The sequence below is a fragment of the Bos javanicus genome, chromosome 8, assembly GCF_032452875.1.
Source record: "Bos javanicus breed banteng chromosome 8, ARS-OSU_banteng_1.0, whole genome shotgun sequence".
NCBI classification, from domain to species: domain Eukaryota; kingdom Metazoa; phylum Chordata; class Mammalia; order Artiodactyla; family Bovidae; genus Bos; species Bos javanicus.
In genome coordinates, this window is record NC_083875.1 from 60992516 (window position 1) to 61019663 (window position 27148).

The 27148-nt window shown below is 38.9% G+C and overlaps 1 protein-coding gene across 6 annotated transcripts in view; it reads right to left on the reverse strand.

The window, feature by feature from the left end:
• Nucleotides 1–27148, reverse strand: part of GNE (glucosamine (UDP-N-acetyl)-2-epimerase/N-acetylmannosamine kinase) — a 58579-nt gene that overhangs the window by 9068 nt on the left and 22363 nt on the right. For 4 of the 6 annotated variants that reach the window (XR_009738071.1, XM_061425641.1, XM_061425644.1 and 1 more), the window contains exons 2-8: nucleotides 23446–23648; nucleotides 15697–16148; nucleotides 8377–8529; nucleotides 7756–7968; nucleotides 5406–5493; nucleotides 4463–4673; nucleotides 198–327 (exon numbers count right to left, since the gene is read on the reverse strand). Coding sequence is in view for 5 of the 6 variants with exons in the window: in XM_061425641.1 (XP_061281625.1) it covers nucleotides 198–327; nucleotides 4463–4673; nucleotides 5406–5493; nucleotides 7756–7968; nucleotides 8377–8529; nucleotides 15697–16148; nucleotides 23446–23648 (1450 nt within the window). In the remaining variant the exon portion in view is untranslated. The remainder of the gene's footprint in view (nucleotides 1–197; nucleotides 328–4462; nucleotides 4674–5405; nucleotides 5494–7755; nucleotides 7969–8376; nucleotides 8530–15696; nucleotides 16149–23445; nucleotides 23649–27148) is intronic. The other 2 variants (XM_061425642.1, XM_061425643.1) reach the window with 1 other exon arrangement.

The window sequence follows — 27148 nt, forward strand, 5'->3', positions numbered from 1 at the left end:
TGTAAGGCTAAACCTGTGCCTCCCCATAGACTGAGAGTTCCATCAGTGCTTTTCACAATGTTTGCTGAGGGCCCATAGACAGGACTGGAGCCATCTACACATACGACAGTGAGCTGATGCTCCGCGTCGTGCATCAGAACTTGGCAAAATTTGTATATGGAAGTGAACATGCTTGGATATGTAATTCACAATCTCACCTACTCCCAAAATTCTGCAGTTCAGTTTTACAGCTTCTGCTGCGGCTTCTACACACATCTGTAGGATTAAATTAATCCTCTCTTCATACGTTTTAGGATTGAACTGAGTATACTTCTTAACTATTTCACCCTGAAAGAGAAAAACCAGATCTGTCTCACTGGTCTTAGCCGAGGAGTATACAGTGAATCTCTGACCTTTCTCATGATAAATCAGACATTGCTTTAGCACAGTACTGCAGACTCAGATGACTGCTTGGGAAGAGAGCCCCTGCTGGCTTGGGCCAGCCCTTGGTTACACCCAACTAGTTTCCAGGAAGCCAACCTGGCATATTGCCACTGCAGCAATGACAACTCCACAGCCAACCAGAGGGGCCTTCACTTCTGGCTAATCTGCCTCTTCACTAAAAGGTCATATTTTACTCTTTCAGGTTGACAAAATTCCCTTGTTTAAATACTGAAGCAACTAAATAAAAATGCTAAGTAAACTTTAATCATCTTCTATAACTGAAGCCAATAATGGTATCAAACCGTGATGTTTATTAAATTACTGTGCTTGGTGACATGTTTCAGTACCAATCAGGCATAGTCCCTTGCCGGGAGCCGGTGAGGCATTCCACTTGTGACAAAGGTCATGAGGAAGGAGGCTCGGCATACGCAAAGGCGGGATCGAGCCTCAGGAGTCCCCCTGGATATTCTCGAGCATCTACCCCCAAAAAACCGGAGTCTGCCTACTTTATTGCTTTGTGCTCTCACCTCTGATTTTACTGCGGGCTGTCCCCCACCACCATCTCACTCTCTCTGTCAAAGAGTTAACTTACAGCTCCAATTAATAAAGTTCCTGGGCAATTAGGAGTGTTTAAATCCAAACCCCTCAGATAGCTCTCTAACTCGCCTGACAAGTTTACCCGGACTCCTACAGCTATGCATACGATTGTTTACAGTCTCCCAGCCTCGAGAGGCATGGGAAGCTTAAGATATAGCTTAGAGCCTCTCAGAGAGTTAGAAACTGTCAGAATAAAACTAGTAAAAGATTTCATTGATGAGCCAATGCTTGCTGCCAAGTTTTCACATCCCCTGTATTGTATCCTTGAATGTGTATTAATTAATATAGTTGGTATGTAGAATAAGTAAGTAGTGGCCTTAGTGTTAGCAACTTTAGACCCTTAAGGTGATAAATTCTTTCCTTTGTTGTAAACCCATTACACATCCGCCCTATAGGAATGAAATTTTATCTAACACCTTCGGAAGATGGCGCCAAACCTTAAAATAATTACTCTTAGAGAAAATAAGTCTTTGTCAAGAGTCATAAAATGTTAATAGGCCTTCTGGCCAGAAGATGATGTAAATCACCTAAACCATTTGTATACAATAAATTTGCAGGAAAGAAACCCTGGTTTTTGATAAGGATCAAAGACTGCTGACTTTGCATCCCCTATTATCCTCTATGTGTAACTTAGGGTATAAAAGCCCCTGTTGAAAATAAAGCTACGGGCCTTGCTCACCAAAGCTTGGTCTCCCCATGTCATTCTTCTCCTTAACTTCCAGCTGAGTCTCCATGTGGAGCGCGGAAATCCTCTGCGACCATTTATTTGCCTGGGCTTCTAAGACCCACTCGAGAAGGTATCTAAGGTGGGGCACCTTCCGCTATTCGAGAGGGCACCTGCGGCCTCCGTGGTCAGAGCTAACCTGGTATCACAGGTTATATTGATTTTCCGCGTAAACCAAGCTACTCAGCCTCTTTTCTCCACTGAATTTTCCTACTGAGCTATCCTCATTCTATTACTCTTTATATCTTTGATAAATAAATAAATAAATAGATCGCCGAAGCCGTCTCTCCTTCGAATACCCTGGATCAGCCGGGGCTGGACCTCAGCAGTCCCTCCTAATTATTCTTGTTTTTAATTTTTTTTTCTGTGCTCTTCCCACTTGTGTATTCTAAGGAAATTTCAGAATGATGTTGTTAAACTTCAAAAAGCCTCACTGAAATGTTGACTAAAATTATGTTAAACTCAATTCAATTTGGGAACTCCTGGCATTTAAAAAATACTCAGCACTCCCATCCAGGAGATTTTTAAGGCTTTCTATTTTATAGTTTTTAGATGTTCTTTATATAGGTCACATAGTTTTCTGGTTTAGATTTTTCTTAGAAGTTATGTTGTTCTAAATATGATCTCTTTTTCCATTCTTCTGTTACTAATGACTTAAAAAATTTCTTTTTTTTATTTTTAGCTGTGCTGGGTCTTCGTTGCTGTGTGGGCTTTTTCTCTAGTTGTGATCTGAGCTACTCTCTAGTTGTGGGGCATGGGCTTCTCATTGTGGTGGCTCGTTGCGGAACACAGGCTCTAGGGCTTCGGTAGTTGCAGCTCCCGGGCTCTAGAGCACAGTCTCAATAGTTGTGGTGCACAGGCTTAGCTGGTCTGGCATATGGGATCTTCCCAGATCAGGGATCAAACCCATGTCTCCTGCATCGCCAGGTGGATTCTTATCCACTGAGCAACCAGGGAAGCCCATTAATGGCTTTTTATCCATTTACAAGGGTTAAAACTGTCACTAACGATTGTCATTAAAAGTAAACCTCATTGTGCTTCTTGACCTTCACTGTGCATCAGAATCACCTGGACAGCTTTGAACAAATATTGATGCCTGGTTCCTACCCCCAGAGACTGGCATCTGTCTAGTCTAGTGTGGGGGCCAGGCATCCATATAATTTTTTAAAGCTTCCATGTAACACTAATAATGTGCAATCAGGGTTGACAAATACTCACCTACAGAAAAACTCAAATCTTTATCTGCAATTTCATATAAGTTATTGATACTTACATATTTATCATAATATCTAACCATTTTACTCAATTGTGTTATTCTACAAGCTTGTTGGTTTATTCATATTATCTATAAGTAAATTTTTTTTTTTATCCTGTGCACAATTGCCATTTTTGCTGTTCATTCCTTGCTTTACTCCCTTCCTAACTCTGAGAATTATGTTAAATAACATTGCAGAAAATATCCTTCTTTTCCACTTGATTTTAATAAGTGTATCTTTGGACCTGCCACTATTGAGGGTGTTGGTCATTGATATGGAATATATGTTAAGAACCCTGGAGAAGGAAATGGCAACCCACTCCAGTACTCTTGCCTGGAAAATCCCACGGACGGAGGAACCTGGTAGGCTATAGTCCATGGGGTCACAAAGAGTCAGACACGACTGAGCGACTTCACATCATCATCATCATATGTTAAAGAAAACATTTTTCTAGTAATATTTTTAAAATTAGTTTATTTAGTTTTTGGCTGCTCTGGGTCTTTGTTGCTGTGGCACTTGGGCTCAGCAGTTGTGGTGCACAGGCTTAGCTGCTCCTAAGGCATGTGGAATTTTCCTCGAGCAGGGACTGAACCCATGTCCCCTGCATTGGCAGGCATATTCTTGGAAGGAATCACCAAGGAAGTTCCCTAATAATACTTTTATAGGGAGTTCCCTGGCAGTTCAGTGATTAGGATTCCACACACTTACTGCCAAGGTCCTGGGTTCAATTCCTGGTCAGGGAACTGGGATCCCACAAGCCACGCAGTGTGGCCCCCCGCAAAAAATTTTATAAAGGAGGCCCTTTGGCTTCACTAGATAAAATCATGTTTTGTTTTGCTTTTTTTTTTAATTGATCTAAACAACTTTGTGTTTAAAGTCCTTTATATTTCTCATGGACTCCTGAAACGTCATACACCTATAATGTTTCAAAGATTTTTCTGGTAACTTTATTCTTCCTTGTTACATCATCAAAGATTATTTTATCATTGACATTTTGGTGTTTTATAAAGGCACTGTCAACGTTATGGTGCTGGTTTGCTTAAGAGATTGAAGGTATGCTGAACTCAACTAAAATCGTGATTCAGAGGAGAAGCAATTACCCTCACCATCTGAAGATACCCTCCTCAGGGCAGTGAGAGTAATCAACATGCTTCATGCTCCAAGCTGTTACTGAGTATAGAATTTCAGGTCTCCTGCATGGTAGGTGCCCTCTCTGGTGTCTAATGGGTCTCCCATTGTCAGCTCAAATCTACAAACTTGAATTCCTTGAGAATTTTACCTCTTTAAAATGTTAGTGATTAGTAAATAGTAAGACAAGCATTGTAATGGACCTATAAGTCAATACTATTGGCAAATGAGTCCAAGCTCTTATGTATGTTTATAGTCCTACCTTCCAACCATATTTTAAGAAAATCAACTACTCATGTGGGATGTAAAGTTATAACCTTAGGGGTTATTTTACCTTCATGCTGACTATTGCAACTCGGAGGTTCGTCCCGCCAAGATCAACAGCCAAGGCACTTAGAGTTTCAAGAATATGGTCAATATCTTGAGAGATGTTATCCTTCACAGGAGGAAAACAAAATTTCTTTTGTAGTGGCTCTTGAAGATCAATAGATTTGAGAAACTTCAAAATCCTTGGAACAGCATTTCCATCCCCATATATCTTTGAACTGCAATGTCCAAAAAGTCAACTAAATTAAGTGTTTCCTTGCACATATTAAATTATATGGAGGACATGGTATTATTGGAATCTGAAACTTCAGGTAATTAATAGTTTGGGCTTTTTCCCTTTAAACTATAAAACAACACCTGGATCTCTTCAGCAACACTTAATTAAGGACCTTCATATTATCAATGGAATATCTAAAACTGCTGTTGATTGAAATACAGCTACTTCCAGCCTGAGATATCATTAACAAAATCCCAGTAAGATCAAAGGAAAATTACCTCTTTTAAGCCAATATATCATAGTTTGGGATAATAAAAAAGTTTTTTTTTTGCTTTTTATCTTTACTTTTATGGGGAAAAAGTTATTTTCAGAAAAAAAGGTTCAAGTAAAGGAAAACATCTTTAATTTGAAACAGAAAGGATAGTCTAAATTAAAATGCTGAAGTGTATTATTTTTAAAGAAAATCAGTTACATTATTTTCTAATACTTACAGAAATTCAAAATAGGCTAAAGCAATATTTCCTGGTAGAAGTGCTACATTAATTAACTAAGACAAATAAATTATTCTCCACTGGAACCCTTGGTAGAGTCATAGCGGGTATTAACAAGCCCTATCTCACCAGCAGACAGGGACCCCTAAGAATGCAGAGTGAGAATGCTGTTAGGATAAACAGCTTGAACATGGTGCCCAAGGCAACTCCCCTTTTAAATCACTTTAAAAGTATACACTCACCAAGGGTACTGTTTACCAAACTGAAGGTGCAACGCTTGCAATATTTTGTCTTGGGTATCAGCATCCCGGACATGAAGGACATTCTCCCCTAGGTAAGTCCAGTGACGTCATGGTGATTCAGAAGTGGGAGAAACCAGAGAAGACAGAAATGAGCAGTGTGTCGTGCTCATAATTAGTCCTGAAACCCAGAAGGCTTCAAACAAGTCGTCTTCTATTAGAGAAATGCACTTTTCTACTTTATACCTTTGCAAGCACTCGCAGAAATATGTCCATATATCAAATATTTGAGGGCCATAGATTCCTTTATTCCCAAAGACAATAAATCAAACTTTGGTTTCTTTATTGAAATAAATAAAGTAATTAATCCAGTATCCACTTGTCATTCATAAAGTCATCCAGCACATCCACTCTCTTCATCTGCCCTGACTTCCATCTACTCAGCCAGTTGCTGGATCAGCTGGTCAGGCCAGGGTATCAGTCAGATAAGCCAGTCAGCTGTTGATACAGTCACATTCTCTCCATACATTTTCTGACCAATTTGAGGGAGTAAATACAGTGACAATGACATGTTTTTAACGGACTTGGCTATGAAGAAGAGCAGAGCAGAAGGGTGGTGGCTGGGGAGAGTTGTTGGGTGAGAGAAGGGGTTGTTTTATAGTTTTAACATACCAGAGGCCCAGGCATGTTTAAATGCTAAGGAAGCAACATGGAAGAAAAAGGATGACTGATAGTCCTTGAGAAGCAGGAGGGTGGGGATCTAGAACACAGAAGGCTGAGCAATGGACAGGCAGGGGTGACCCCATACCCCACACCCTCCCATGTAAAGAAGGCAAGAAGGAAAGGATGGAGGGCATGTGTTTTTAAGTGTGGTAGCAGAAAGGACACACTGCTTTTGCTAGACAACCCTGGTGCCAAATCCAGTGTTCAATTCTCTGTTCATGTCTTACTTGAACTCTCAGCATCATTCAACACCATCTCCTTGAAACCCTTTCTTTTCTGGGCTTTAATATCACACTCCAGATTTTCTGGTAGTTCCTTTTCAGTCTTTCTTCCTGGCTCTTCCCTCCTCATCAGAAAGACTCCAGAGGTTGGTCTTGGGCTCCATTCTTTTCCCTATTTACATGATCCCCTCTGGGTAATCTCATTTCACCCTTGGTTTTAAATGTCAGTATCATTCCTGGCAGAGTGTGGCATTATCCTCAATATCCTTTGTATCAGTAGCAGAATTTTTAGTTTGACATCTGATCACCCAGTTAAAGATTATACATAAATTTCAGCTTCCCTTGGATGTGGCCACGTGACAACATTCTATAGGATGTAGGAAGAAATACTTGCAACTTCCAAGTTGTGCTTTTAGAGGGAAGGGTATCTTCCCCTCTCCTCCTTTCCCAATGGCTAAAATGTGCCAATGTGTCAAGTGACAGCAAGAGCTGGAGCAACCATCAAGAAGACAGAAAAAAAAAAAGATAGATGGAAGCTAAGTCTCTGATGACTTACCAGTGAGAAACAAAGAAAATCTATTTGAGGCACTATTTTCTTGTGTCTGTTACAGCAGCTGAACTGATATCCTAACTAACACCACCCATTTGCCAATCACTCTCAAATTTGTATCTTCAATTTCAGCTCTTCCTGGAACAATATAGGTGCTAACCCACCATCTCCACTCTAATATCTAAAAGGCATTTCAGACTTAACATGGCCATCAGAGAACTCTTGGGCTTGCCTGGTGGTTTAGCTGGTAAAGAATCCTCCTGTAATGCAGGAGACCCTGGTTCAATTCCTGGGTCAGGGAGTTGCCCTGGAGAAGGAAAAAGCAACCCACTCCAGTATTCTTGGAGAGTCCCCATGGACAGAGGAGCCTGGAGGGCTGCAGGCCATGGGGTCACAAAGAGTCGGACACAACTAAGCGCAGCGCAGAGAACTCTTAATTCTACCCCCTCCCAAACTGTCCTTCCTCAGGGTCCTCCATATCAGGAAAGAGAACCCCCCACTGCTCAAACCAGGAGTGTAAGGGTATTGTTGATTCCCTTCATTTTACTGGACCCAGGAAGATGAAAGGCTAGCATTCATATACTTAAACAATTCAATCACATTCTCAAACACAACTATTAAAGACCATAATTAACTAAGAAACTTTTAGCTCTGCTATTACAAAGACAATAAAAATACAAGAAGGGCCCTAAAAACTTTGGTAATATGTGTGCTATCTACAGGTTTCAGGCTACAGTTGGTCATTAACCTCATTTACTCATTTATTCATAAACACATATGACAGCACTGATACATGCATACCTGTAATAATGCAAACAAATGTAGTAAGCCTAGTCAGTTGAAAGATAAAGGTAAATACCTGTTTCTCTTCCAATCTGACGTGTTCCTAAGTTGATCACAGGTGTTCCAAAAGCTCCAACTTCTCGTACCCCACAGCTGCTGTTCCCAATCATACAACCAGCATGGGCAACCAGCTGTATAAACTGGTCAAATGGGACATGTTTAACTGCACGAAAATTGGGATGATGCTCAATGCCCTTCTTCCGCATCACTCGAACCATCTCTTTGCTTCCTATGGAAAGAACCAACTGTTAAATGGTTTACAAGATAAAGGAAAAATTTTCACAAGAAATACCTAATGGCTATTCTACTGTGGTCAACTCAACTTCTAAGGTTTATATCTCTTGGCTACTGCATTTTCTCATGAATGGAAACTGGAGGGAAGAGACTAAACATGAAAATATAGAGTGGAGATTTAGAAGTATTTCTTTCCTACTAAGTTTCTACTAGATTTGACAATAATATTGCAAACTCTTCAATCTACTGAAAAATTGGTCATGACCCTTTGAAAATCAGAATACATTTCAGAATAGAATGGCCTTCAATGATAAGATGAGCAGGACAGGAATGTCAGTCAAAAGAAGACATGATAGAAGCAAAAAACTGGAAAGGTAGGTGGAATATTTTCAAGTTCAATTACCTGCATCAATATTTGGAAACAGAACTAGGGTCCGCTTGTTAAATGAGATAAGTGCATCCAATGTTAATTCAAACATTTTTATAGAATGCTTAATGTCAGTGGTCACAGGGTGCTGAAGTGCGACAATGTAATCTTTAGGTTTTACATCATCACCTGTTTAAAGAAAATCAAATCACATGGCTTCATTAATTAAGAATCTTACAGGAGGAAGAAGCAATTTCTGAAGAGCAAGACCCCCAGGTCTATGCTTTTAAAAATTCTAAGGAAAAAACAGTTTGTCACAATCTAAGCAGGGCATCCAAATTAGGATCTAACAATAAGAACTTTTAGCAACAAGTCCAAGGATTCTTCAGCAAACTTAACATTTTACAAAGGTGCTTGCTACCACAAACAAAATATAAAACTTTAAATAGCAGACACTAGACTTCATTGTTTTAAAATCCAAAATATTTCAAAGTGTTAGAAAAATGCGATTCTTTCCAGTTTCTAACTGGTGTTTCTAATGACTTATCGTCAATGAGTAATAATGTGTTGCAAATCAGAGGGTTCAGAGACTGACTGAACATTAAATAAATTTCATATAATGCACAGGAGCTTCCCCACTCTCACTCACCAGATTCAATAGAATGCCAGTGTTTCTAACTCTGTTCAAAAGACTAGAAAGGCTTCACTCATCCCCAGGGATCTCAAGGACAGTTCCTCAGCAAAAATGTGAACTGTAAAAATTTGGATGAAGAGTGCTATGTCAAATAATACAAACCATTTTGCAACAGTGCCTATATTATCCCATAGAACTGGAAATTAGTTCTACTTGCTAATTTTTAAAAATTATTTATTTTTGGCTGTGCTGGGCAGCAACTGCTATTGCTTCATGCAGGCTTTCTCTTGTTGCAGTGAGCGGGGACTACTCTTCATTGTGGTGCTCAGGCTTCTCCTGTTGCAGAGCACAGGCTCTAGGGCACCCGGGTTTCAATCATTGCAGCTCCTGGGCTCTACAGCACAGGCTCAGTAGCTGCGGTGCAGAGGTGGTCCGTGGGATGTGGGCTCTTCCCAGACCTGGGATCAAACCTGTTTCTCCTGCATTGGCAGGCCGATTCTTTACCATTAAGCCGCCAGGGAAGCTCCTACTCACTAAGTTTTAATGAAAGAAAATATTTCTTTGTGATATTAATTTTAATGAACAACTTTATCATGAACTATGATTATCATTAATCCAAATTCAACCAGTAGCAGTTATTTTTTATGATGTAATAGTAACACAGAGTTGTTACTAAGAATCTTCAGTATTATTCAAAAGACTACAGGCTCCAAAATTTTATTTAAAAAAATTATTGGACCCATCATGTTCTAAACTGGGGGTGGCATGGGGATATCATCATTACATTTTGGTACAAAGCAGAAAAAAGGTCTAAAGGCCTAAGAGACTCTATCAAAAACATAAAGATGCCGTCAACACAAACTCAGGCCATCTGTTAGATACAGATCAGGGCCATTAGAAAGAAACTAGTGCAAAGAGAATTAAAAACTTGGGGAGAAGAAAACCAACTAAAGAGGTGTCTGCTGTAACAGATATGGAAACATCATGTGTATGCTGCAATCTGGCCGCAGGTACAAGTTAGTCCCACTATGATGTGTTGCTTCTACAATGTGAATTAGCTCATCTGTGACTGGCAAACAGAAGAATGATGTCAACCTTTAATGCAGTAGTTGAGTTATTCATTCATGATTCCCCAAGGCTGACTGCTAAGAACCTTAAAGGAAATGTATACAACAAGCTGTAGTGAAATAGTGTGTTTGTCACAAGCCCCCCTCAGCCCATGGTTTTTCTTGCAGTTCAGTCTGCCGATTTACTCTGTCTTGAGAACACTTACTGGATGAGTCTCTCTGATCTCTGTGCCTTTTTTGGTAGCAGTTGTTCTTTGAGAGTGGGGATGAATGGAGCTTTTGTGGTCCCACGCAGAGGATCATTCTACACAACTTACTGCTAAGGAGCAAGTGGAAGGTGAAGAGGAAGAAAAATTCCAGCAGTTTACCCCATGAGAGCTTTTCTTTATCTTCGACTTTAAGTGTGATTGAGAAATATTTGTAGTATACAGAAAATAACCCTATAATGCAGAATGAAGCAGGACTGCACTTTGTAACTTAAGGCTCTATATGGAAACATTTAAGCAGTTTCTTTATTAAAAAAGGAAAACAGAAGAGCAAAAACTAGACATCTTAAAAAAAAAAAAAAAAGGAAAAAGGAAACACAGGACAATGAGCTGCGGCTACCCATCCCTAGCAATAACATATTCTGTGCAAATCCCACACTGGTTCCTTGATGTGATGTAGGACTTTGACATTATCTGCCTTTGTCTCCAGAACTCAGCAGCTTCAGTCCTTCCACACATTTAAAGCATTTATTTAAAGCCTTTCTATTATGGTACCATTACTTGGTTTTGTGTCAAAACTTCTATATTTACTATGGTTTTCTTTCATTATTAGAAATGTTAACATGTCTTTTTAACTTTTCTAATATTTTTATTAGGGCTGTTATTTATTAATATTCTGGTTACAAAGCTGCATGTTTGAGTGGCTTACCCAATGCTATTTTTCCTATAAGGAGAAGGATGACATCAGAAATTGCAGGTCAAGAAGCAGGTAAAAGCTTTGCAGAAAATGTCTTCTTTTCCCCCACTGGCTTAAAAAAAAAAAAAAAATCCGGTTTTGGCTATTTTGTCATTCTTCTTTTCACAGAGAAACTGCTTTAGTTCAGTCACTCAGTCGTGTCCGACTCTTTGTGACCCCATGAACTGCAGCATGCCAGGCCTCCCTGTCCATCACCAGCTCCTGGAGTCTACCCAAACTCATGTCCATTGAGTCGGTGATGCTATCCAACCATCTCATCCTCTGTCGTCCCCTTCTCCTCCCGCCCTCAATCCTTCCCAGCATCAGGGTCTTTTCAAAAGAGTCAGCTCTTCACATCAGGTAGCCAAAGTATTGGAGTTTCAGCTTCAACATCAGTTCTTCCAATGAACAGTCAGGACTGATCTCCTTGCACTCCAAAAGACTCTCAAGAGTCTTCTCCAACACCACAATTCAAAAGCATCAATTCTACGCTCAGCTTTCTTTATACTCCAACTCTCACATCCAAACATGACTACTGGAAAAACCACAGGCGGACCTTTGTTGACAAAGTAATGTCTCTTCTTTTTAATATGCTGTCTAGGTTGGTCATAACTTTCCTTCCAAGGAGTAAGCCTCTTTTAATTTCATGGCTACAATCACCACCCACAGTTATTTTGGAGCTCCAAAAAATAAAGTCAGCCACTGTTTCCACTGTTTCCCCATCTATTTGCCAGGAAGTGATGAGACCAGATGCCATGATCTTAGTTTTCTGAATGTTGCACTTTAAGCCAACTTTTTCACTCTTCTCTTTCACTTTCATCAAGAAGCTCCTTAGTTCTTCTTCACTTTCTGCCATAAGGGTGGTGTCATCGGCATATCTGAGGTTATTGATATTTCTCCCAGCGATCTTGATTCCAGCTTGAGTTTCTTCCAGTCCAGCCTTTCTCATGATGTACTCTGCATAGAAGTTAAATAAGCACAGTGACAATATACAGCCTTGACACTCCTTTTCCTATTTGGAACCAATCTGTTGTTCCATGTCCAGTTCTAACTGTTGCTTCCTGACCTGCATACAGGTTTCTCAGGAAGCAGGTCAGGTAGTCTGGTATTCCCATCTCTTTCAGAATTTTCCACAGTTTATTGTGATCCACACAGTCAAAGGCTTTGGGATAGTCAATAAAGCAGAAATAGATGTTTTTCTGGAACTCTCTTGCTTTTTCCATGATCCAGCAGATGTTGGCAATTTGATCTCTGTTCTTCTGCCTTTTCTAAAACTAGCTTGAACATCTGGAAGCTCATGGTTCATGTATTCCTGAAGCCTGGCTTGGAGAATTTTGAGCATTACTTTACTAGCGTGTGAGATGAGTGCAATTGTGCGGTAGTTTGAGCATTCTTTGGCATTGCCTTTCTTTGGCATTGGAATGAAAACTGACCTTTTCCAGTCCTGTGGCCACTGTGCAGTTTTCCAAATTTGCTGGCATATTGAGTGCAGCACTTTCACAGCATCATCTTTTAGGATTTGAAATAGCTCAACTGGAATTCCATCACCTCCATTAGCTTTGTTCGTAGTGATGTTTCCTAAGGCCCACTTGACTTCACATTCCAGGATGTCTGGCTCTACATGAGTGATCACACCCTCTGGGTGTGATTATCTGGGTCATGAAGATCTTTTTTGTACAGTTCTTCTGTGTTTTCTTGCCACCTCGTCTTAAAATCTTCTGCTTCTGTAGAAGAAACTGCTTAAATGGTTCCAAATAGAACCTGAAGCCCTGCAATTACAAATTTGTTGTATTCTGCTTTATAAGGGTTATTTTCTTTCATTAACAAGTTTTTCAGAAAACATAAAAAGCTAACAGTATAACCAGAACAGAGTGCAAGAATGCTTGCTTGGAAGCATGCAGAAAGGGGAGACTGATAATGAGTGATGTTGAGCATCTTTTCATGTGTTTGTTAGCCATCTGTATTTCTTCTTTGGAGAAATGTCTGTTTAGGTCTTTGGCCCATTTTTTGATTGGGTCGTTTATTTTTCTGGAATTGAGCTGCAGGAGTTGTTTGTATATTCTTGAGATTAATTCTTTGTCAGTTGCTTCATTTGCTATCATTTTATCCCATTCTGAAGGCTGTCTTTTCACCTTGCTTATAGTTTCCTTTGTTGTGCAGAAGCTTTTAATTTTAACCAGGTCCCATTTGTTTATTTTTGCTTTTTTCCCCAATATTCTGGGAGGTGGGTCACAGAGGATCCTGCTATGATTTATGTCAGAGAGTGTTTTGCCTATGTTCTCCTCTAGGAGTTTTATAGTTTCTCATCTTATGTTTAGATCTTTAATCCATTTTGAGTTTATTTTTGTGTATGGTGTTAAAAAGTGTTCTAGTTTCATTCTTTTACAAGTGGTTGACCAGTTTTCCCAGCACCACTTGTTAAAGAGATTGTCTTTTCTCCATTGTATATTCTTGCCTCCTTTGTCAATGATAAGGTGTCCGTAGGTGCATGGATTTATCTCTGGGCTTTATATTTTGTTCCATTGATCTATATTTCTGTCTTTGTGCCAGTACCATACTGTCTTGATGACTGTGGCTTTGTAGTAGAGCCTGAAGGCAGGCAAGTTAATTCCTCCAGTTCCATTCTTCTTTCTCAAGATTGCTTTGGCTATTTGAGGTTTTTTGTATTTCCTTACAAATTGTGAAATTATTTGTTCTAGCTCTGTGAAAAATACCACTGGTAGCTTGATAGGGATTGGATTGAATCTATAGATTGCTTTGGGTAGTATACTCATTTTCACTATAGTGATTCTTCCGATCCATGAACTCATTATCAGAGAAATGCAAATCAAAACCACAGTGAGGTACCATTTCACGCCAGTCAGAATGGCTGCGATCCAAAAGTCTACAAGCAATAAATGCTGGAGAGGGTGTAGAGAAAAGGGAACCCTCTTACACTCTTGGTGGGAATGCAAACTAGTACAGCTACTATGGAGAACAGTGTGGAGATTCCTTAAAAAACTGGAAATAGAACTACCATACGACCCAGCAATCCCACTGCTGGGCATACACACTGAGGAAACCAGAATTGAAAGAGACACGTGTACCCCAATGTTCATTGCAGCACTGTATATAATAGCAAGGACCTAGATGTCCATCAGCAGACAAATGGATAAGAAAGCTGTGGTACATATACACAATGGAGTATTACTCAGCCATTAAAAAGAATACATTTGAATCAGTTCTAATGAGGTGGATGAAACTGGAGCCTATTATACAGAGTGAAGTAAGCCAGAAACAAAAACACCAATACAGTATACTAACGCATATATATGGAATTTAGAAAGATGGTAACGATAACCCTGTATGAGAGATAGCAAAAGAAACACAGATGTATAGAATAGTCTTTTGGACTCTGTGGGAGAGGGAGAGGGTGGGAAGATTTGGGAGAATGGCATTGAAACATGTATATTATCACATGTGAAACGAGTCTCCAGTCCAGGCTCAATGCATGATACAGGATGCTCAGGGCTGGTGCACTGGGATGACCCAGAGGGATGGTATTGGGAGGGAGGTGGGAGGGGGGGTTCAGGATGGGAAACATGTGTACACTCGTGGCGGATTCATGTTGATACATGACAAAACCAATACAATATTGTAAAGTAATTAGCCTCCAATAAAATAAATAAATTTATATTTAAAAAATTAAAAAAGAAAGGGGAGACTGAGAGATGGAAGTCTGTTACATCAGCATTATCTCAACAGGTTCCCTTACAGCTATGAATCTGTCCAGGGGTAAGAAATACACAAAATGGGCTAAACTATAGAGTAAAAAAAAATCCAATTTCATTCCTGTTCTAATGTGATCTGGATTTAAAATCTTAAATTATACAACCACTAGATCAATTTATTATCATTATTCAACTGATCTACCTTTTAACAGAGAGTCCTAAATACCTAAACAGACAATTAGTTCTGATTTAGCCTCAAGATAGTACACTCATTATAAATTAACCAACTGACATTGTTTGCAAACCTTTTTTCTTTGCCTCTGATTAGCAAAAAGTAACTTCCAGGAATCTAGATCATTGATCTGAAGATAAATGAACAACCTTCCTTAAGGCTTATTTACAGGGCTAACAAACTCTAATCGTAGAACTATGACTTCTGCTTTTTAACAATAATCATAATCCCTTATAAGTACTTATGGCTTACTGCTTTCAACATTATCTGAGTATTTCAACAAGTCTGTAAGAAAGGCATTAAAATTAATTTTTTTCATTGTGCTAAAAAAACAAAGGAAAAAAGATACCCATAATTCTACTAACCAGAAGTAAATATTATAAATGATTTGGTGTACTTACCAACTTTTCTATTATGCTATTATTTTTTATAAAAATAGCATCACATTATACAATTTGTAGCTTCCTTTTTTTCCCTTTTTGATATGTCAGGATCTGTCCCTGCAACTAAATATTCACCTGTAATGTTGTATTTAACAGATGAAAAGCATTCTGTTATATAAAAATAGCATAGATTTCAAAAATTCAGTCCATTAAGCCTATCTTTTAGAAAAGATGAGTCTCAGAGAGGTGAAGTCATACTACAGGGCAAGATTTATGAATAAAATTTTAGCCTTCCAACTGCTAATGTACAACAGTTACCAAAAGGACTGAAACATAACCAAACTGTGGGACAAAAGCACCATTAGACTGAATACAGTCTGACACATACCTAACCACATCCGAATGATGCTCATGTAGTCTTTGTTCTTGGCGGAGAGCAGCTTGTCGTAGGAAGGGCAGCCTGCCAGCAGGATGCGGTCATGGTCCTCACACATGGATATCAGGTGTTGCTCTGCACTTCGGGTGCAGCACACGTGATAATGAGCCAGTTTTGTTATGGCGTGTCTGATAGAGTCATCAATGGTCCCACTGACTTCCCCGCCTTCAATGTGAAGGATTCGGATGTTCATCAAGGCAGCAGATGTAGCCAGAGCCAGGGCATCAAACCTGTCTCCATGAACAATCATGATATCAGGTTTCAGGCGATTAAGGACATCTGGTAGCTTCACAAGGGCCAGGCCTACTGACTCCACCATGGCTGCCTCATCTTCCCCTCTGACAATCGTGTGTAACCTGGTGTTAATGTCAAAGTCATCTTGTTCAATCATGCGATACGTGTTTCTAAAGCAGGGAGAAATAAAAATGTGAGAGCATGTTCTTAAATATAGGGCTATAAAAACATAGCCCTATTTTAACTATTTATTTTAATAAAACATTAACTCTGAAGGGAGAAATATTTCACGAAATTTCCTTGTTAAAATAAACTGAAGTATAACTTACACACAAAAATTAAAAGCATAGGCCATAAATATACAGATCACTTGATTACTTTTTCTACACAAACACCCCTACAGTCACCACCTAGACCAATACCTCCCACACCTTGCAGGTCTCACCTGTGCCCCGCTTCAGTGAGCACCTGGAGGGAGAATGTTTTTATTAGGAAAAAAGAGACTAAATTTTACAGTGATCACGACTTTTTCTTTCCTTTTAAAAATATTATATGCCAACAAAGGTCTGTCTAGTCAAGGCTATGGGTTCTTCCAGTAGTCATGTATGGATGTGAGTTGGACTGTGAAGAAAGCTGAGCGCCGAAGAATTGATGCTTTTGAACTGTGGTGTTGGAGAAGACTGTTGAGAGTCCGTTGGACTGCAAGGAGATCCAACCAGTCAATCCTAAAGGAAATCAGTCCTGAATATTCACTGGAAGGACTGATGCTAAAGCTAAAGCTCCAATACTTTGGCCACCTGATGCGAAGAACAGACTCATTAGAAAAGACCCTGATGCTGGGAAAGATTGGGGGCAGGAGGAGAAGGGGACAACAGAGGATGAGATGGTTGGATGGCATCACCGACTCAATGGACATAAGTAAACTCATGAGTCTACTCATGAGACATGAGTTTACTCATTTGAGTAAACTCCAGGAGTTGGCGATGGACAGGGAGGCCTGGCATGCTGCAGTCCACGGTGTCGCAAAGAGTCGGACACGACTGAGCAACTGAACTGAACTGAAAAATATATATAAATTTTTTAAAAGAAATCATGCTACTTAATAGAAAAAAATGTTACTTGTAAATGCTCCTAAAAAAGTAGTATGGAACTGGGATACCTGATACAGTACTATATTATAAATTTCTGAATGATGAAAATTATCTCCTGAATTCTTTTCATATGGTACCACTCATGCAGCATAATTCTGACTGGGGTGAAAATGTAGGCTTAAATTGGCTGTAAAATGCAGTTTCAAGTCTGTTTCATGCTTAACAGCAATAGCAATTCTCAATGCTTTAAAGTTTTCTGTTTGTTATGACTAGATTTTAAAAGATCTGATTTTTTTTTTCTGGAAATATATAAAACATTACTTAAAAATTAGAAAAATACAGCAAATTATCATGCATAAACCTACCACTCAGCACCATCGGTATTACCATGATGTCTTTTTTTTGTTGCCACACCATGTGGCATGTGGGATCTTGGTTCCCTAACCAGGAATCAAACTGCACCCTCTACATGGGAGCATGGAGTCTTAACCACTGCACCATCAGGGAAGTCCCTCTTTCTAACAAGAGGGACTTTATACATAATTTTATAATTATGTATGTTATGTTAACCACTTTATACATAATTTTTCCCATAATATTTTAAAATGGTTGAGAATACATCATAGTACAATTTTGTAATCTATTTAACCCATATAATACTATGATATTTTCTCAGATTATGAAGGATTTTTTACATACATCCTATAGATGGCTTAGCAGTCATTTTATAGATTTCTTTGATTTTCCTACAAAAGCTATGACATTGTAAATAAAGAAAATCCTGTGAGAATTCCCATAGGAATTTAATGGGATCTTAAATGTTTGATAGGATTCAAAAGTGAAGGTCTCTCTGTAGGAAGTTATTTTTATAGGGTTTGATAATGAACCAAATTTCTTTAATATAAAACTATTGAGATTTTCTATCTTTTCTGTAGAAAAAAATACTGTAAGCTGTATTTTTCAAAAGCTTGTCTATTTCGTCTAAATTGATTGTCAATTTACTGGCCTAATATCCTCCTTTTATTCTTTTAATGGCTGAGATCAGTAGTGACATCCTCTTTGTTATCCTATGTTGGTAATTTCTGTGTTACCCCTTCCTTGTTCTGCAGAAGCTTGTTGATTTTATTATTTTAAACAAATAACTTTTAGCTCAATTAACTTTCTTTATTGTTTAGTCTACTTTTACATTTCATTGATTTTGACTCTATTGGCCCTTGGTCCTCCCTTCTACTTACTTTGGGCTTCATTTTCTTTCTTGTTTATTAAAGTGGAAATGGATCCTTAACTAACCTCTAACCTCGTTTTTCACATAAGTATTAATATTTAAAATGATAAATTTCCCCATAAGCCCTGATTAACCTATACCCACAAATTTTGATACACTGTAATATTTATTTAGGTCAAAATATTTTCTAATTTCCCTTAGGATTTCTTGTTTGGCCCCTGAGCTTAAAACTCAACAATAAACAACCCAATTTAAAAATGGGTTAAACCAAAGATGATACAAAGATGGCAAATAAGCATATGAAAAGATGCTCCACATTATGTGTCATCAAGGAAATGCAAATTAAAAAGAGATACTGCTACACACCTATTAGAATGGACAAAATCCAGAACACTGACAACACTAAATTCTGGCAATGATATGGAGCAACAGGAATTCTCATTTACTGTTGGGGGAATACAAAATGATACAGCCATTTTGGAAGATAGTTTGTCAGTTTCTTGCAAAACTAAACATACTTTTTTACAAGGAGCAATCATGCTCCTTGATCTACCTAAAGGAGCTGAAAACTTACATTACACAAAAATCTACAAAAATATGCTTTATTCATAATTGCCAATACTTGGAAGCAATCAAAATATCCTTCAGTAAGAAAATGCAGAAATAAACTATCATACATCCACACAATGCAATATTATTCAGCACTGAAATGACTATCAAGCTATGAAAATACATAAAAGAAACTCAAAAGCATATTACTAAACGAAAGAAGAGGCTACATAATATAGGATATTCAAACATATGACATTCTGGAAAAGGCAAAAAATCTATGGAAATGGTAAAAAGATCAGTTACTGCCAGGAAACAGGTTGGGGGAGAGGAAGGGGTGAATGGGTAGAGGAGATGATTTGGGAGGCAGTGAACAGTGAAATGAGCACTGAAGAATTGATGCTTTTGAACTGTGGTGTTGGAGAAGACTCTTGAGAGTCCCTTGGACTGCAAGGAGATCCAACCAGTCCACCCTAAAGGAAATAAGTCCTGAATATTCACTGGAAGGACGGATGCTGAAGCTGAAACTCCAATACTTTGGCTAGGTGATGCAAAGAACTGACTCATTTGAAAAGACCCTGATGCTGGGAAAGATTGAAGGCAGGAGAAGGGGATGACAGAGGATGAGATGGTTGGACAGTATCACCGACTCAACGGATATGAGTTTGAGTAAACTCTGGAAACTGGTGATGGACAAGGAGGCCTGGCATGCTGTAGTCCATGGGGTCACAAAGAGTTGGACACAACTGGTTGACTGAACTGAACAGTGAAATGACTCTGTGATACTATAACGGTAGATACGTATCAATATACATTTGTCCAAACCCATAGAACTTACACCACCAATTCGAACCAATTAAACTATGACTTTGAGTAATAATGATGTGTCAGTGGAGGTGCATCGTTTGAACAATATGTACCAATGAGGTATGGTAGGGGATGCCAACAGTGGGGGGTGTTATGCATGTATAGAGGAAGAGAGGTATATGGGTAACTTCTGTACCTCCTGCTCAGTTTTGCCGCAGGACTTAACACTATTCTAAAAACTAAAATCTATTTTTTAAAGGCATTCTTTCTTTTATATATATGCATGTATTTTACCATTTGTAGTTACTTCTTCCTGTAGATCTAAGTTCCCAACAGGTATCATTTCTCTTCAGTTTCAAGCATCTGCCTTAGCATTTTTAGCAGCACATACCTGCTGGTGATAATTTGCTTAGCTTTTCTTGAAAATATCTTTACTTCAACTTTATTTTTAAAAGGTACTTTCACTGGATGCAAAAACTCTGTGTTAGCAGAGGTTTTTTCCCCTTTTCTGAGCACATTAAAGATGTTCCATTGTCTTCTGGCCTCCACTGTCAGTGAGTTAATTATTCTTATCATTAGTTCCCCTGTAAGAAATGTAATTTTTGGTCTTGATGCTTTCAAGATTTTCTTGTCTTCGGCAAACTGACTAAGCTATGTCTACGTGTAGTTTTCTTTGTATTTATCTATTAAGGGTTGTTGACCTTTCTGTATATGTACATCAATGTTGGGTTTTTCTGGGGTTGTTTTTTTACCAAATTTGGAAAGCTCTGGCAGGTATGTCTTCTAAGATTGCAACACAGCTTTAATTCTGAGACTGTCCTACCTACAGAATGTTCATACCTAACCATCTGAATCAGGAACCATAATCAAAATCCCTTTGAAATAAAGCACAAAACTAGAAATCAATTATAAGAAAAGAGGAGAAAAAATGATTTCATGGATACTAAACGACATGCTACTACAAAAAGGTGGGGGGGGTAAGTGAGAAAATCAAAACAATTAAAAAATACCTTGAGACAAATGACAATGAAAACACAACTATACAAAAATCTATGGGATGCAGCAAAAGTAGTTCTTAGAGGAAAGTTCATAGCAATACAGGTCTTCCTCAAAAAAAACAAGAAAAAGCTCAAATGAACAACCTAACCTACCACCTAAAATAATTAGAAAAAGAACAAACAAAACCTAAAGTCAGCAGAATGAAGGAAATAAAATATAAATTTATCAGAGAGGAAATAAAATAGAGATTTAAAAAAACAATTGAAAAAAAAAAATCAGTAAAACCAAGAGCTGATTCTTTCAAAGGGCAAACAAAACTGACAAATCTTTAGCCAGGCTCACCAAAAAGAAAGACAGAACTCAAATTTTTGAAAAATTAGAAATATAAAAGGAGAAATCTCAACTAATACCACAAAATACAAAAACCCCTAAGAGAATACTATGAACAATTATATGCCAACAAATTTGACACTCAGAAGAATGGGCAAATTTCTAGAAACATACAAAACATAGAGCCCACCAAAATTGAATCAAGAAGAAATAGGTAATTCAGGGAATTTCTGGGCAGTCCAGTGGTTAGAACTTGGTGCTTTCACTGCTGAGGGTCAGGATTCAATCCCTAGTCAGGGAACTAAGATCCCATAAGCCCACATGGTGTGGTCAAATTAATAAATGAAATGAAATATGGCACAGATGAACCTATCTACAAAAACCAGACTCACAGACAAACAGAATAGACTTGTGGTTGCCAGGGCGATCAGGGAAGGCAGAGGGATGGACTGAAAGGCTGGGGTTAGTAAATGCAAACTATTACATTTAGAATGGATAAACAACAAGATCCTACTGTATATATAGCACAGGGAACAATATCCAATTTCCTGGGATAATGGAAAAGAATACAAAAAAGAATGTATATGTGCATATAACTGAGTCACTTTGCTATATAGCAGAAATTAGCACAACATTGTAATCAACTATACTTCAAAAAACAAAAAAAAACCTATAACACCAATCTGAAAAAAAAAATGTGCTGAATAAATGAACCAATGAATTCCTAAGGAGTCTGTTATTCATTTGAATTTTTTTGCCCAATTCTTAGGAGTATAAAAATGATGTTTTTTTAAAAAAATTCAACTAGCTGAGGTAGAAAGGTAGCTAACTGCTTCTGTTGATTTAACGTCTTCTTTTTTCCCTATAGTTTTTATTTACGTATTATTTTTTGGTGTGCTGGGTCTTCGTTGCTGCGTGGGCTTTCCTCTAGCTGCAGCGCTCAGGCTTCTCTCACTGTGGTGGCTTCTCCTGTTGTGGAGCGTGGGCTCTAGGGCACTTGGGCTTCAGTAGTTGCAGTTACCTGGCTCTAAGCACAGGCTCAAGAGTTGTGGCACAAAGGCTTAGCTGCTCCATGGCATGTGGGATCTTCCCTGACCAGGGATCAAACCCACATCTCCTGCAGTGGCGGGTGAATTCTTTACCACTTAGCCACCAGGGAAGCCCTAATGTCTTCTTAAATAGTATAATCACATGGTTTAAAACTCAGTATACAAAGGGTTATAAGTGAAAAGGCTACTTCTCACTTTTGTTTTCCAGTTATCCAGTGCTTCTCCCCATGAGCAACCAGTTTCTTGTGCGAGAATACACTACAGACAAGTATTTCCAGTACCAGTCAAGTTTCCATTTTGACAGTCTCACCTGACAAACACTACCTTCCCCCTTAATTACTGTGGCAGGCAGGTAAGAGACCTACTGCCATCTCTTTGAAAGCCTCTCCCCTACCAGTCTTCTGCCAAACTTTTCTCAAAGAAGTAAAAGAACACACTTAGATTTTTACCTCAGTTTGTAACTAAACTTTCTCTTCTACTTTGTCCAATTTCTGTTTAACAATGTAAGAACACTCAAGCGGATTTTCTTAGATAGCCAAAATTCATTTCACATTTTAAAAATCTATGAACTTTTAAGCTATCCATAAGTTTCTTCTCTAGTCTTTAAAAGTGTTTTCTTATAGCAAATTGCCAAATTTGTTTTTGGAAGCAGGTTTTTGTTTTTGCTGTCATTATCTTATTGTTAAAGGACAGTCTGAAAAAGACAATTTTACCTTAACACAAGCTTCTTTCATATTGTATTTTTTACCTTCTTCAGAGGCTGCATTAATGTTTTCATGCCACAAGGGTGCACTAAAGCCACTTTATTATTAACACATAACAAAATCAATGTTCATCTTTGGTATATACATTCTTTCTGCTCCCTGAAAGATTTCCCAAGTTTCATCTTTCATATTTAGACTGTGATCAATAACAAACCTAATGTCATCAAAATAAGTATCAATGGTAATGGTAATTCTACTTTATCTTATAGATTAGATTTTTTAAATCCTATTCAGTATCTACTACTTTATACAGTTTTTTCATGTAGGATTAGCATTAGAACTCACAAAACAGATTATATAAAATCACATTATAGTCACACAATATACATTTATAAATGGCATTTCTGAATGTAGTAGCAAATAATAGTAATAATAATGGCTATAATTTACTAGCATCTAATAGGCAGCATCCCTGTATAGACATTTTATGTCACTATCTCCATTCTTCACAGTAACCTGCAATACAAGTTCCTACTGTTTTATAACTGAGGAACCTGAAGCTCAGAAGTGCTAGGCAACTCCTCCAAGGCCACCTAAAAACTAAGTGGTAGGACTGGCGTTTGAAGCTGGGTCCACATGGCTCCAGGACCCAAGTTCTCAGTAGTACACCATGTTGCGATGAAGAATATCATAAGAAAATGCTTTCATCTTACCCATAGTCATCTATCAGGTGAGAGCCAAGTACCACCACGTCAAGTTCAAAGAACTCAGGTTCCATTTTAATGCCAAACATGATGGGGGCAAGTTTAGAATAATCAGCACGGTTGCAAGTAGCAACACAAACCCGAAGCTTCCGGTTATTCTCTTTCTTCTCCATGATTTGTTTTCTTTTTGAGAGGTTCTGAAAATAGAGTTCCTGAAGTTGCAAAAATAAAAATTAATATCCTGTGATAAACCATAATGGAAGAGAATATGAAAAGAACATATGTATGTATAACTGAATCACTTTGCTGTACAACAGTAATTAACATATTGTTCAACTGTACTTCAATAATAAGACATTACAGAGACAAAAAGTTTATTTATAATCAGAATGATAGATCCAAGATATAAACATAAAATTTTGCAGTCTTAAATCTTTAACCATCATTAAGTATAGTGATAAAGGGAGGGACTTTTAAACCTGAACCATTCCTTCAAATGAATACCCAATGGCAGCCCCCAAAGTATGTTTCATGACCAGAATCTATCATCCGAATGTAGAAAAGTTGGGAAGAATGTTTAGATATTTTGAAAGACAAGTAGTCCCCAGCATTGCAGATGTGCATAGTTCTGCTATCAATCCAGTCTTTGTTAAGTGCTCCCAGCCCAGATGATCCATTAACAAATGATGTAGCGGAGCAGTGGAAGACCAACGAAGCCCAAGCCATAGAAACAGCTGAAGCATGGACTAGGCTGTATGCCACAGATAATATTTAAATCCATTGATCATCAAGTATGCATCACTTCCGCTGTTCTGCCAAGACTTCTTCCTTTTTTGTTTGCATTTAATGGACACAGTCTTAGAAATATTACAGAATAAAAGCCCAGACACTGCCAGTCCTTTGCTGATTAAATGCACATTAGCAAATCTATGTCTTGTCCTCATTCACTGTTGTAAATTAGCATGAGCAGAGGCTAGAAGTATCATTTGGATTGTGGTGAAACGTTTAAAAGCAATAGCCTCTTTCTGCTTTTATTCATTTTCCCCATCATGGTTTAAGTATAAAGCTCCTGGAGAAGGAAATGGCAACCCACTCTAGCATTCCTGCCTGGAAGTCCCACGGACAGAGGAGCCTGGTGGACTACAGTCCACGGGGTAGGAAGAGTCAAACACAACTTGGTGACTGAACCACCACCACTGTGAATGAAGGTGGTTGTCAGGATTAGTTGCAGGGTGTGACTGTTTCTCTCTCTCTCTTTTTGTTTTTTTTTTTTGGTGAGGAAAAGATAGTTTTGTTTTAATTTTATGGGCTCCTTTCCCCCCTTTTATGGTAATCTAATTGCACTGGTTAAAAGCAACTAATCAGTTCTTTAGAATATGGTCTGTAATCAAGTCTAACTTTATTTAGACGCTATAGCTGGACAAGCTTGATTGAACCAAAATGGGAACATTAAACAAACTCACTAATAACACTGTGACTTAGCTGTCAAGTGTAGAATTCTCCCTTTAAGCAAAAGCTTGTGACCATTTTGTATGGTTTGTCTGGAAAGAGTAACAAATCATCTCTCATTTAAAAGGCAAGCAAACATCAGCTCTTTATTATTAATTAAAAATCACTTGCCATTCCTCACAATCAATCCCAACATACCAGACTAAAGCAAAAGTTTGGTTGAGAGCCACTGATTTAGTTCAACTTCCCCACTTGCAGAAAGAGAAAGACAAGCCTTGGGGGAGGAAATTACTTCCCCAAGATTCAAGAGCACATCCTATAACAAATGAGTTACTCATTCTCACACTACACACAAAGCACTGTGATTAGTGCTGAGGAAAAGATGAGGAAGACAAAACAAAACCCCCTATCTTCAAGGCCTCATTCACATCCCTAGCCAGTGCCTACAAAGTTGACAACTCCAAATGCCTACCAGCTATCTCCTTCCCCATAGGCACCTCAAAGTCACTGTCCCAGATGGAACTCATTTTCTTTTCCAAACCTGTTCCTCCTTCCTTATTCTCTAACTCCATTATGAAATCCCATTCATCCAAATGCCTTGACATGCTTGTCTTCTCTGTTCCTCACCCAGTACTTCCTCAGCCCTGTCAATTCTACCTTCTGAATATCTTTCAAATCTATCTCCTCTCCATCCCCACCCACCAGGACATCTCCTAGTCCAATACCTGACCTCAGGTCAGAACAATTCTAATAGCTGTCAAAGTGGATTGTTGTTTAGTCTAAGTTGTGTCCGACTCTTTTGTGACCCCATGGACTGTAGTCTGCCAGGCTCCTCTGCCCCTGGGATTCTCCAGGCAAGAATACTGGAGTGGGTTGCCATGTCCTCCTTCAGGGCATCTTCCAGACCCAGGGAATCAAACCCGTGTCTCTCGTGTCTCCTGCATTGGCAGGCGAGTTCTTTACCACTAGGGCCATCTGGGAAGCCCCTCAAAGTGGATTACCTGTCTCTGGTCTTGCCCTGACTCCCACAAACTTTCAGGGTGATCTCTCCAAGTTTGTAAACCTGATTACATTGCTAAACATATATCACCTATGGATAAATTCCAAATTGCAGATCTGGACCTAGTCCACTCTTCCAACCATTATAATTACCCTTACTCTGAGCCAAAGCCATGCTGAAGTGCATGTAGTTCAACCAGTGGGTCTTCATATTTCTGTGCCTTTTTAGATGCACGTTCCTCTGCCTAAAACTTCCTTTCCCTCTTGCCTGTATTCTTCCACAGCCTTTAAAATCAGTCTGAGCATCACCTCTTCTGGAAAGCCTTCACATAAACCTCAATTCCTCCCTGCTCCACCCCTTTTCATCACTGCCTCCCTCTGAGCACTGTGGCCTACCATACACATATATTGTTGTTGTTTAGTTGCTAAGTCATGTGCAACTCTTTGTGACCACATGGACTATAGCCCTCCAGGCTCCTCTGTCCATGGGATTTCCCCTGCAAGAATATTGGAGTGGGCTGCCATTTCCTTTTCCAGGCAATCACCTCAACCCAGGGATCAAACCCGAGACTCCTGCTTGGCAGGTGGATTCTTTACCACTGAGCCACCTACTACTGCTCAACTCCTCTGCCCCCCTATCCCCCACCATCCTGTACTCTCAGTTCAAAAAGTAAAAACCAGGGACAAGGTGTAAGAGTTGTTTCATGGAGTTTTTAAAACTTCCTTGTATCAATGTAAAGTTTAACTTCATGGACTAATCTCAATGCTTAAGTCTCAGGAAGTGTATCAACATTTAGAATTTGTGATCAGGAATCCAGAGAAGCTTGAGTAAGGGTGCCAATAAAAGGGGAGCTGCCTTTTCAATCAAGGTAGACCCAAACTCAGTGGAAATACTGCCAGTAACCTTCTGCTGTTGATACCTCATCTCTCTTATGCTGGAACTTCTATAATCACACAAACTGCCCATCATTAGGCCCACTCAGAATTTATAATCTCCAGTAAGAACTAATTCCACCCAGTGGAAAGCATTTATAATATAGTGTAATGAACATTCTGTCAAGAGAGTTGTATTTGTAAGGTCTAAGCACTAGCTATGGCTCAGAAGGTAAAGAATCTGCCTACAATGAAGGAGACCAGGCTTCAATGCCTGAGCAGGGAAGATCCTCTGGAGAAGGGAATGGCTACCCACTCCAGTTTTCTTGCCTGAAGAATCCCATGGACAGAGGAGCCTGGTGGGCTACAGTCCATGGGGTTACAAAGAGTC